Genomic DNA, 13,563 nt, shown 5'->3' on the forward strand with positions numbered 1-13,563 from the left:
AAAATAAGAATGGGTACAAGAAAATCTTTTGTTTTATTAAAAAAATATCTCTGTGTAGTACCTTTGACATTATTGTATATGTCCCCCTTTATTGTGTATGTTCCTATATGCATTGTGATTGAAATTATGGAGCTTCATATGGTAGGGTATGGTTGAAATTTCTTCAATGGATGAAGTTTGGGTCCACAATTGCTCTCTCTCTCTCTCTCAAAGTAGGGTAAATAATTTTTTTTTAGCCCACCTCAATTTGAAATTTTAGCCCCACTCTACTCTCTGTCCCTCTTCTAGCCTAAATGTTTGTTGTCACTAGTAATTAAGTGTCGCATGATTGAGAATTGTATATACATTGTTTGAATTATAAATAGACAAAAGTAAGTAGTGAATACATTTACAGTTCTTGTGTATTCATAGAAATGTATGAACTAAAAATGATTTGAGTGTTTATATATAGGTCCCGTTTGGGAGGGATTTTGAGAATTGATTTCTTGACCGTTAGAAGAAAAGTGGGGTCGATCTATGAGAAAAGAAATCAAAAATTATGGCTAGAATAGTGAAATAACGATCAAAAAATCAATTTTTTGAGGTAAAAAATCCCTTCCAAACAAGCCCATAATTTATAAATATAAACCAAACATAGGCTTAAGTCGACCTATTAGAGTATAGCTTGAAAAGGATACGGAAAATTATAGGTTTCTTACTCTACTCCAAGTTTGATTGTTAAGAAAGGAACTGTTCGATGGGACTAGAGAATAGAGATTTCACTCTCTAACTGGCTTTTTTTCTCTTTCTTTATAATAAAAGCATGAACTCTCTTTTGTCTGTTGAAAGGATTGATCTATTTTAACAGAAAAATAATTGACAGATTGACAGATATATGTGACAATAAATGAGTTGATGAAATAGTTGACTGAGCTTTTAACCATTTAATTATAAAATATTTTGTGATATTATATCAATCTTTATGTCTCCGAAAGGCATCAAAAGAGAATAGTTGTTGCAGTAATCCAGTGTGAGTGAGCCAGTTGATATTGTCACATGATATGATCATTGCTGTGATGTGGGGGTGGGCTGTACGTATTATGTGGGGCCCATGACATCAGTCTAATCAGAGAGTGAAGTGTATGGGTCCCTTTGTACTTTTACTTAAGTACTACACTCTGTTTCTGCTTCTTGAGTATTTATATTTCAATGGGTTGTACCCGCACATGCACCATCACCCGTTCCTCTTCAAAAACTTGTATTCAATTTGAATGTTGGGATAAGTTTATAAGTTAGTTAAATTTGTTTATAAGTAATAAGTTGATTATTAACTTTTTATTATAGTTACATAATTAAATTTAATCAATATAAAAATATAAGTTTTTGCTAATCGTCAACTAACGAGACATATTTTACATTTTTAAGTAATAAGACAAGCCAGGTAACAACTAATTATTAAGATTTGAGATTCATCTTAATAAGGTCAATTTTGTTAAAAAGAGTAATTCAAGATTTTTAAAAATTGGTCAATATTTCGATATTTAATCGATGTGAAATTTTTATCCCTTAACACGCTCCCGCAAGATGGTTGCTCGTTTGAGCAGACCAATTTAGCAATTCGTTACTCATTAATTGAGACTTATAATCTGATCAAATCGCTCGTTGGAGCTTAACGGGTTTTGATACCATGTTAAGATTTTGGGTCCATCTTAATAAGATCAACATTGTTAAAAGGAGTAGCTCAAAATCTTTTTTAGTTGGTCAATATTTCGATATTTAACCGATGTAAAATTTTTATCCTTGACACTAGTTTCAATAGTGAAGTCGGGATCTTCATGTTGGGGGTGTGAGAAAATTTTGAGAGGGCAAAATATACATATATTACATCTATATTTAAAATAAAATCAAAATCAAAATTTTTACAAAGGTTTTCAAAAACAAAATGTTGTGGGAGCAACTGCCACCCCCCACGGCCCCACCCAGACCAGTTTCATAAAGTTGGCTACGTAAAGGTTACTCAACAATTTATGAAATATTTTAATGGTTTGAAATTTTGAGGATTATTTGTGCAATTATAATAATTTAATCATCAAATTAATTTATAAAGATTGAAGACATAAAGATTTGAATTAAAATACTTGCATAATGATTGTTGACAATGTTTCGTGTAAAATTTGGACAATTGATTTAAAAAATAATTTTCGAAATTTTTTGAAATGGATGAATGTATTGATACCAAATCATGATTGTCAACAAATCTTATCAACCATCATTGTAAATGTAACATGATTCAAACGATTTTCCTCAATGTAGGAGCTTTATGAACTTCCTGGGTACTCTCTGGATTGCGAATACCGATAAGGCCAACCCATCAACCTTCTACCGATAAGGACACAATCACCATTGGCCTATTTGTTATAATAATACAAATTTTTCTCAATTTCGAAACGGGAATTTCAATTTTTCCATTGACCTATTTGTTACAATAATAAATTTTTTTCCTCTATTTTTCAAAAGTAACAACAAAAAGGGTTTCTTGAAATAACAGAAGAAGAATCTATTATGTCATTTAGACGAAAAACACATTGATTCCTACGATTCAATGAACGTTTTTCCCTCGAATTGGATAAATAAAGAAGCAAATCCCGCATTGAATTCATTTCCGATCAGAGTAAGTTCATTAATTTATAATTTTTAAGTTGGAACAGGTTGATCAATTTTTATTTTTTATTTTTTTTGCTGGTCAACTCGAATTCAGACAATAAGTGGCCGCAGGTGGTCGAGCAATAAAACTTCTTAGAAAAGCTTGGATTAAAATAGCATTTGGAATGGCAAAGTTGACCTTCGAGATGGCCAATTGGTAGAAATGTTTGGCTCCGTGTGAATATATATGATATATAGCCCCGTTTGACCTACATTCTCTTTCTTATTTTTTTTCTTTCTTCTTTTTCAATCACAAATTTTTTTAAAGAAAATATAATTTCAATCATTAAAATTTGGAAAGAACGAGAACCAAAAGGATAATATATAATCAATTGGGACACGTTTGTTTTGAGTTGCAAATAATTTGTGTTTAACATGACATGACATAACCCAAAATGTAGAGTCAGTCATGTTAGCAAATTATTGGGGGATAGCATAATTATTGACTCGACATGACGTGATGGTTAATTTGAATTTTTATCTCTTGTGTGGGGTCTTAACGACTATATTTTCATTCTCATTTTTCCAAAAATGGGAATCAAACGGGACTTCAATCTAGGAACTCTTAAAAAGTATCACTGAAGATCAAGTCTATAAGGTATGAGATCTCGTTAAAGCAGTACAATAAAGTACTTGGAGTCAAGAGGAACTCGAGGCCATGTAGATGAACAAACCAAAACAACGAGACTTGGCTTCTGAGCTTGGCGAAGACTAATTCAACCTAAGCAGTGCATAGTTTTCCATTCGAGTATTTGAAAATACACATAATATGAGGCTTGTCAAGAATTTAAGAACTAGTTAGAAGAGCGTCATACATGTAATTGAAAACCGTGCCCACCATATTCTCAAGAAAGTTGTACATGACAAATCACCAAGTCTCCCGAGGAGAGCTTTGCCTATTTCTCTTGGAAGAGCCCACACATACGCCCTTGATAAGAAAGAGCATAGCCATTATATTAATTATTTGCGTTTATTTATTTTACCATCTAAGAGACTAATGTGTCTGAGTCGGTGTATCTTTAACATTGACATTCATGGAAATCGACTACATAGAATCCAAGGTGCTACAAATACGAAGATTGAGGTTCTTCATTTTTCTTGCCTAATTAGACCTCTCAAATACGACTGTTAATCTTTATCGTACTGCTAGTTAAATATTTAGGATCCGTTTGATTGTAAAGAGGGAATTGAATTGAATTGAAAACGAATTCTAGGAAATTGAATTACCTGGAAATTGTTTTCCTGAGAATTGTAAATTATTATGTTTGATCGGGATAATTTTTCATGTGGAAAATGTTGAAATAAAAGTGCTTTTTGATCTCCAATTGGATATGTTTTATATGAAATTGTCAATTAAAGGGATAGATTTTGCTGGTATCGGAGATTAAATTTGTTCCCATTGCCAACACACAAAAAACAAAAAACAAAAATTTTAAAAAAATCATCTATCTTTTTATGTTCGTTTAGCTTTGTTTTACATGAAAATTGTCATCTAAAGGAAAATATTTTTTTAAAATAATTCTTAGAATTTGTTACGATTGCCAACCAAAAAAAAATTGAAAAATAAAGTGCCATTGTAACCGAGAATTTCAATTCTCGCCATTCTGGTGAGAATTGGAATTCAAGGAAAACATGGAAATTATCTTAGGTGGCATAAAAGGTGGAATTTGAATTTTAGGGAAAATTTTGCCAATCAAACAATAAAAAATTGAAAAGATAAAACTTGATTTCTATTTTTCATGGAATTAGGGGTGCAATCAAACATAGCCTTACATAATTTTTTTCGTTTAATCGAGCTCATTTTTTGAATAAGAGACTTACCCACGTATATAAAATATTGAGAAAAGTAGAGGTTGGACTTGTGGTGCAGAACGATTACTTTTAAGTGATCTTAAAGTTGATTAATTTGAAAGATAGATCAATAAAAGCTGACATTCATAAGCTGTTTGTTTAGTTACTTTTCAGTTAATTGCTTTTTTATTTGACAGAGACAATTCAGCCTTTGTGTAAGTGATTACATTTAACAACGAAATTGTGTTTATTACATCTTGTACAAGTAAGGAATCATTGTCCAGCCCAGACATTCTTTCATAATAATTTAATATAATAAATGCCCTTTTTTATAATTTATTTAGCTCATGTTTCCTTTAACTCAAAAAGTTGATAACAATTTAATTACGCATTTTATCAATTTTACCAAAATTTACTAAAAATCATGTTAATAGCAAAACCAAATAGGGATTTAGTAAGATTTCCCTTTAGTCATTTGAGCTACACCATGGGCCTGCTCATAAGGCTTGGGTGGTCCATGTACCACGTTCGCGAGTTGAACCAAGTCGAATCATGAACTTTTCTTTCTTTTAGACACAATTTAAACTAATATAGAAAAAAAAGATATACATGATAAAAATTAAAAAAATTTAACGTAATTAAAAATTGAGCGGACTTGTGGTCTCGTGAAGCCTACAAGATTTATTTGCCAAGCTCAACTTAACTCAGTAGAAATTCGAGTTTGACTTTTCAAGGCAACGAACGGCTAGGATCCATTGTCAACCCTACACACAAGTCTAATTATCACCCATCTTTAGTGGAGAACACCCCAAAAGAAACATTCTCGACTATTCATATCTTGATCAATGTTAGGAAAAATCTGGTGGTACAGAAAAATGATCCATAGATAACTTACAGACACTCACATGAGGTAAATTAAAATATTGTAAAAAATAACCCACCCACCCCTACATATGTGTATTCTGTACCACTTTTGTACACAATTTTTCTGTATGTGTAGCTTGGATCCCAATACTATAACAAGGCCGATTTTACCTACACACAAATCTAAATAAGTCTAATTATCACCAATCTCTAGTAGAGAACACCCCAAAAGAAACATTCTCGACTGGTTTTATAGGAAAAACTAGAAATCAGTCTAAGAACCGGCCTGATTACGTGTTACAAAATAAATAAAACCTAGATTATTATATAATAACCAAAAACAATTGAGGAGATGGGAGCAAATATTACAAGGCGCTTAGGAGGCTGATACAAAGCCCAGGTAAACGTGCAACCTGAAGATCCACGTGAACGCATTAAAAAGCCCAAGCTTTATCCGTATATTAATGGGCTTTGAAAGCAATTGAGTAGCCCAACAAAAATTCATAATTCAATATTATTTTATGTAAAAGTAAGTTAATAATTAATTTTTATGAGATGCACATATCATCCTAAATGGTTATTCTCAAAAGAATAATTGAGATTTGTATCTTCACTCAATAGGGATAGCCAAAAAATGTGTCAAACTCGATACTTGCATGGTCCCTTCCCGAACGTGTCGAGGTCAAGATTACAAACTTAATTGGGTATTTGGGACGGGGGACTTCGCCCCAGGGCACGTATGCATAAAATGATCACACCCCATTTAATTTTATTATTTTTATTTTTTTAAAAATTCAATACTTTTAATGAAAAATTCCACGAAATTTCATTTGTTCCAATAAAATATGACAACTGAGATTATTTGAAAAGTATTACGAATAATAAAAGCCTTAGTTTATCAAATGACAACCATCTTGCCATGCATTACATAAATAATTTCTAGTTTAAGTCCATACATTACATAGATAATAGAAGTCCATGTATTACATAAATAATCATGCCTAGATTTGAGGGACTATTGTTAAGTCTCGTAACCCAAAGCTCCTAGTGGGAAGCCACGTGGAGACATCTAACAACGAACAAAGACTCAAATGGTCAACATAAAGAAGTTAATTGCTGATGCACTATCTCATTGTTTTGAAACTCCTAAAGCTCTTCTCTGTCGAAGCACTATCTCCATCCGAAGCTCTCTGCAGTCGAACCTTCCTCGTCCAAAGCCATCTTTGAAGCTAAAGCACTTGATGTCTTTCAAGAGATCTATAGAATATCCCTAGGAAAGATTGATATAATGGTTAAATTAATGAATGTCGGAATTGTCAGCTTAGAGTGTAAGACGACCGACCCATTATCAATGTATTAAATGTATGGCAGAGAATGATGCGAGGCTTCAATTAATGAGATAAGGCCATGTGATTCTGATCCAATTGTCACCACGGCGCCCAAAACTCTATAAATAGAAACTCCTGTAATATTTTGAAGGGATGACATATATATATGCTTAAAACCGCACTTAACTTCTCCTTTCAAATATTCATATACACGATTTGGTTTTGTCTTCATTTTAATAAAGTTATCCATAATCGATGGTTTATGTACAACAATCTTTTATGATATTATCGGTGCTCAAATGTTTATGTCTCATATCATAAAGCATCTCTCACGTATATAACTACAGCATATCTTCAACCAAATCTCTGGTGAAAACGTGTCGAAATTTGCTTGTGTACACATAAGTTGGTCAGACATCTGTTGTCCATGTAGCCATCACGAAAAACGGGGTCAACATTAAGATCTATTATTTTATCTTCACCAAATAAAGATTTACTCAATTCATTATCACCCCAAAATTGTTCGACAACACGTGCTCAACATCTATTTTCAGCAAGTGTCCCATCACCCATGATATCAAGAAACGGCCTTTACGTGCCCTCGGGACACAGCTCAACTGGTGAATCAATCAACATTGTCTTGCTTCTAGCGACAGGGTGGAGAGTTCGATTCCTGGTGGGAACCTGCGATCAAAAATTTGGTATGGAGCAATCACTGTGGAGGAAGGTCTCTTGTGCGCAGAAGTATACAGGCAATGGGAGGAACCCGTGATCCAGTTGAGGCATAACCCGCGATTTACCCCCCGCCAAGGTTCTAGGGGCAAGGGTCTTGGGGGTCCAGGATTTAGTCCGGTGTAAGTTGGGATACCTGGATATCAAAAAAAAAAAAAAAAAAATAGAAACGGCCTTTACCATAGAAAAGGTTGACGAGAAAACACAAAGAAAGTTACAAATTTACAAAGTATGACACTCCAAAGTTTACTGCGATCCTGTTAAAGTTAATAATTAATTTAAACCACATATTCATAAAATTTACAACTTTTTAACCATAAATTTTATCAACTTTTTAAAATTTACTAAAAATTTAATTTTAATTTCCACCAACTAGATGCTATAAGTATAATTGCATTAAACCCATGTTTGACATCCATTAAATCAAAACTCTTTTTTCTCAAATTCATTTTCAACAACTCATTTGGATAGTATAATATTCGGTTGTACTACATTTACATAATACATTTATATAATGATTTATATACACGTAATAAAGTGAGATATGACCGTGTTACAATTTCTTCAACCAAATAAAATAAAAATTTCGCCTCCTTTTTTTTAACACCCCATTTGTATGCAAGGGTGGACCTATTAAGGGTCCAGTGGGGGCAGTCACCCCCAATGAAAATTCAAATACCTTCAAAAAAAATTTATAACAAACATTGGGTATTTAGTTTAGTGGTATATCTCTTGCTCTGGTTGCAGAAAGTCTTGGGTTCAATTCTCATGAACTTTTTTATTATTCTTTTTGTGTTTTGTTTTTAGCTCTCTCTCTCTTTTAATTTTTTGTGTCAATTCCATCATACCACAAAAATGATTGAATAGTATTGATATAGTTGTATTCCAATTTATTTTTCTGTTCTTGTAAAATCACAAAAGGTCGACAAAAAAATAAAACAAAAAAGAACATACCTAAAATATTGTCTTTGAAGAAAAAAACAACTGCGAAAATTTAGGAGCATTCCAAAGTGCTTCTCCACCAAGCACCACCAACCTCGTCCGGACTTGAAACATTCAAAAAATACTTTCACAATTTATTTTAACTCATTTTTTTGTCTCGCCCCCACTGAAAAGTTATTTTGGATCTGCCCCTGTTTGTATATAATCATTATGTAACTATTTATGTATAAATAACATTATTTTTAAAATATTTTATACGTAAATTAAAAAAATTCTTTACTTTTTAACAATACATTATTTGAAAAAATCACAATTTCAAAATTCATTATATGGCATTCGAACGTGGGCTAGAATTTCTGAATTTCCAATAAAGTTTAAAAATAGGTAAATTTTGGTAGGGGAAAGGGAACTTAGCGTACCAACCAAACTCGCGTTTTCTCCGTGGTACAACTGTACATACACACTAAAATAAAATAATAAAATATATTAGGTGACGAATAGCTTTTGGATTCAATGGCCTTTTCGTTCGAAGAACCCTAGCTCAGTTTTGTCTCCCCTGCTCAAAATATTTAGTGGAACTACAAGACAGGTATGATGAAACATGTGTAACTCAGCATATGTATTTATATATTTTTAGTTATTTATTATTATTTTCTATTGTTTAGCTTTTAGAATATCATTATTTGCTCAAATAATTTGTAATCGTAAGGGTTTCGATCATGAATTGAAGTTGATAATTGAAGTTAAATTTTCAATAGAGAGATTTTTGTTTTGGTAATATTTTAATTTTATGTGTCGATATAAAAAATTTGGAGGTTTTGTTATGTGGAAAAATAAAAATAAAAGAAATGTTTGCTTTCATGATTTTACACCCTCAAACCCACGGGGAAAAGAAATATTTTACATTTAATGGTTTAATCTGAAATGGAATTGATGGTTATCTTGAAGTGATATTTATTTCTTCTTTTTTTTTTCTTTTTTCTTTTTTTAAATGAGAAATTTCTTGTACCAGAACCAGTGCTCTGTATGGAGTCTTTTTTTTCCCCTTATTTTTTAGAACTGGATTTTATCCTGAGATTATTATTTTGTTAAATTGTTAAGTTAGTATGTATATTACTTACAAAGAGAGTTTTTTGATTGTGAAAATGAAGTTTCAATATTGAGTTTGAAGTGAACATGGAATATCAAAACAAAGTTTGGCCCTCGTTTGGCCCCCATTAAATTCCATTGCATTACATTCTATTTTTCTCTCTCCTATTTTCAATCACACAATCTTTCATAAAATAATATTACACGTAAATCGAAAACTTTTCCATTTTTTTTAACCACTCATTTTTCAAAAAATCACTATTCCACATATTTTCATTATCACGAAATGGGGGCCAAACGGGGGCTTGATAGAGTTGAAAGTAAATGATTACGCGGTTCACATATGTTGATACTAGTTTGATGAATAATTTTATTGCATGTGATTGTTAGTTAATATTATGTTTGTTTCTGTTGAAAGTTGTGGCTTGATGATGATGTTTTCTGTAAGGGATAGAACTTTTCTAATATGTTTTGCTATTGGGTTTGAGTTTTCTTTGGATCCTTGGGAGTGAGTACATCTTTCTTCTTGTTTGTTCCTCCGAGTCCAGATAGATCTTTGTCATTGTATGTTTTGAGATTAATTTTCTCCTTTGTAGTTGCTTTGATTCACTTTTCTTTTTAAAGATGTTATTATTCTCCTTAATGTTGACATTTTTCGTTACCCTTTTTCTTAAACTTCACAAATCTCTTTTTTTCTATGGTTATTATGTCATAAGGTTAAAATGATATATTCCGCTTTTAATAAACAAGCTCATGGATACTTATGTGTCGATTCATTTCATAAAGAGTGATGAGCAAAATGACTTGTTAATTTCACGAAGTTCACATAATCTAAAAAGAAATTAAGTTCTTAATTTCGTGAAATGTACATAGGAATTTTAGTTAGCATTTAATGCTTCCAAGGACCGACTCATCCCGAGTTAAATTTGCTGATGTATTAACTATTGGGATCAAATAGTAGATGCAATAGGAAGGGGATGTATGAATTATTTGTCTGCGTCACAACTTGACTCTTAAGTTGTTTTTTCAGAAAAGTTGAGCACCAAAGGTGGCGGCCTGTTCACTTCCTCTGTACAATAAACGTAGTTTCAAGGCGTTCCTTGAGAAATCTGTGAATCAAAATTAATGATTTAGAAGAAGAATTCAAGTTCAAGCTTTTGGACCTTTGTGGCGAGTTTTAGAGCATATCTTTGGTAATTTTGGTTTGTTCAGACATGCATAAATACGCAACATGACATCAGATTTGTAATGTCGAGTTGTTGTCCTTGTTTTTTCCCCTTTTATTATCATTCCTTTTTAAGAATATTCTTTTTCAGAGCAGTGTGAATTGTACCAGCATATAGTGTTCATAGTTTGCTTATACTTTGAAGTAATCAATGGTCTACAAATTCTACTAAATTGTTATACAATTGCTTGCCAGAAGAAAACAAGATTTTACAAAATTTCTACTTTCTGAAGTAATTTTCATCCTTTCCCCTCCTCTTCACATGATAATAAGAATATGATTGTTTTTAAGTTAATAATATAACGATCTAGAACCATCTCTGTCTAACTAAAAATGACTTTTCCTCACCATGTTTTGATTATACTTGCGTTTCTTATATGTACTTGTTTTTCTTTTTTCATTTTTTGAAAAAAATATGAATATAACATATACAGACTGCAGCAGTCCATTTATGATACCGAGTTTCCTCCTTTATTGAGTTTTAAGCTGATTACTGGGTTTTGGAATATCCTGTTTCTTATAATACTTTCTAAGCTTCTGGTGCATTATTTTCTTTACGTGTTATATGTGATGCATTCTCAAAATTCTAGTACCATGTTAGTATGTTACCTCACAAAACCTTTACTCTGGACTCAGGAGTCTTAAGAATATGTTATCGATACATTCAAACCTAGGCTGATGTTCTTATTACATCTAATAACCAAGACAAGTGATGAAATATACTGTGTTTTTGCAGTTTGTCTTTCCTACTGACTGCCAGCAGCTCCATATCAAACTCTAGCCTTCTTAAAACGTGTGATATATGACTGTTTTGTGCTGTGTGATTGGTGTAATGTATCATATTTTTCCTTTTTTACTGTTTCGTTGTTGCTAAGGTCTTTTAAAGGTAGCAACTGCCTTTAACCCTTCAAGAATTAGGAATGCTTAACTTGATTCCAGCTCTAGAAATTATAAGATATTGATATCTTGATTATTGACTCCATAAAGGTTTATTATGATCCTTTATGATCATATTCTAATAGTTGCAATCACATGGAATATGGACCTTTTGATACAAAAATAGGCAGCCTTTTTAATTGTAAGACTTTGCTGTGTGTTAACTGGAAGAAGATGCTCTGTGTTGTGTAATAAAAGCTTGTAAATCTGCTTTATGATTTGGAGGACGACTGAGTTCGGAGGTGGTCCCTACTATGTAGTTTGCAGGATCAATCATGTGGTTCCACATGTAATCCAAATTATAGATTTTTTGAGATACTCGCCCTGATTCAAATGTTTCACAACCAGATACATTTTATTTATATTTCACGTGCTTAGATGTTTTATTTCTGACATCTGTTATCATGGGTGACTGTCATTCAGAAAGACAAATTGTAACTGCCAATGGATCAGCAAGTAAATGGACAGCCCCAAGGTATGGGAGTGGTGGGTAGCTCTGCTCAGAATCCACAAAGTGTGACATCATATCAAGGAAACCAAATGACAGGACCATCTGGCCCTGCATCAGCTGGGTCAACTCAATCTTCCCAAACAGCTGGACTCTTGACTTCTCCAGCTCAGATGGCGCAACACCAACTTGCTTATCAGCACATTCATCAGCAGCAGCAACAGCAATTGCAACAGCAACTCCAGAATTTTTGGGCAAATCAATATGAAGAAATTGACCAGGTAACAGATTTCAAGAACCATAGCCTGCCATTGGCTAGGATCAAGAAGATAATGAAAGCAGATGAAGATGTTAGAATGATATCAGCCGAAGCACCAGTTATCTTTGCCCGAGCATGTGAAATGTTCATTCTTGAGTTGACGTTGCGTGCATGGAACCACACGGAGGAGAACAAAAGGAGGACGCTCCAGAAAAATGACATTGCGGCAGCCATTACAAGGACGGAGATATTTGATTTCTTGGTTGATATTGTACCAAGAGAGGATCTGAAAGATGAGGTGTTTGCCTCAATTCCCAGAGAAAGCCTCCCTGTTGGGGGTCCCGCTGAAGGGCTTCCTTACTATTACATGCCACCACAGCCTGCTCCACCACTTGCAGCTCCAGGGATGTTTGTGGGGAAGCCCGTTGATCCTGCCCTTTATGCCCAGCAGCCTCATCCTTATATGGGTCAGCAGATGTGGCCTCAGCAACCACCACCTCCTCCAGATTCTTAAACAGGTGCTCAAACATGGATTGCTTTATATGTGATATCCATATCTATTAGGAACTTTTGCTATTCAGACATGTTAATTACTTGTGATTGCTTAATTCTTGTTTCTTGTTTTAGTATAGTCTTACAATTCTATTTCTCGGTCATGCTTCCATTATCTTAGTTGCTTGGGCATGAAAATTTCTGCACGTTCCCTAAATTCATTATGGGAAAAGATGATAGTTTTTACTGTTAATTGATGGTACAGACTGATCTTTTGTTGCAATTGCATTCACAGAAGTTATTGCTGAAAAGGGCTCTCTGGATTTCGAAAATGCCAGCCAGAGCACTTTGAAGTGGTAGTAGACTTTCCTCGAGATACACGAAGGGTATGGCGTAACAATCCTAACGTTCATGTTGTCGACTTAAGAGGATTGAACTCTAGTTAACAAGTCTTGTATAATATGACTTTGCCCATTTAAACTTTTTAAGTTACTATGTTATAATCTATAAATAATTGTGGCACTGAGATATAAATCTCTTCTTGTACTTTTTCTGGATTTTTCTTCTCTTTGGTGTATTATCACATTCTAGGTCGTACTATTTGCTTATTTGTCTGCCTTTTCTGGGTATACGATTCTGCATACAAAGTAACTTGTGTACATTCGCAGAGGCAGAGAATCGAGCAATAGAAGTGTCGGGAGGCTGTCGTCTTGCTCAAAATCGTAGAAATCTAATGCTTATACCAAGATAAAAAGACGACTTTCTCTACGCCAAA

The 13,563-nt window shown here is 33.2% G+C and overlaps 1 protein-coding gene across 3 annotated transcripts; it reads left to right on the forward strand.

Annotated features, from left to right (window-relative positions):
* Nucleotides 1-8,717: 8,717 nt before the first annotated feature.
* LOC111382128 (nuclear transcription factor Y subunit C-9-like) lies at nt 8,718-13,396 on the forward strand. Of its 3 annotated transcripts, none has more exons than XM_023006001.1 (4): nt 8,784-8,928; nt 10,459-10,621; nt 12,013-12,814; nt 13,084-13,396. In XM_023006001.1, the coding sequence occupies exon 3, from the start codon at nt 12,034-12,036 to the stop codon at nt 12,808-12,810; it is 777 nt and encodes a 258-aa protein (XP_022861769.1). In that variant the 5' UTR covers nt 8,784-8,928; nt 10,459-10,621; nt 12,013-12,033; the 3' UTR covers nt 12,811-12,814; nt 13,084-13,396. The 3 variants fall into 3 exon arrangements, with proteins under 3 accessions (XP_022861770.1, XP_022861769.1, XP_022861768.1); XM_023006000.1 differs by having other exon boundaries at nt 10,459-10,598; XM_023006002.1 differs by lacking the exon at nt 10,459-10,621 and having other exon boundaries at nt 8,718-8,928.
* The last annotated feature ends 167 nt before the right edge of the window (nt 13,397-13,563 follow it).

Source organism: Olea europaea, unplaced genomic scaffold, assembly GCF_002742605.1.
Source record: "Olea europaea var. sylvestris unplaced genomic scaffold, O_europaea_v1 scaffold244, whole genome shotgun sequence".
NCBI lineage: Eukaryota > Viridiplantae > Streptophyta > Magnoliopsida > Lamiales > Oleaceae > Olea > Olea europaea.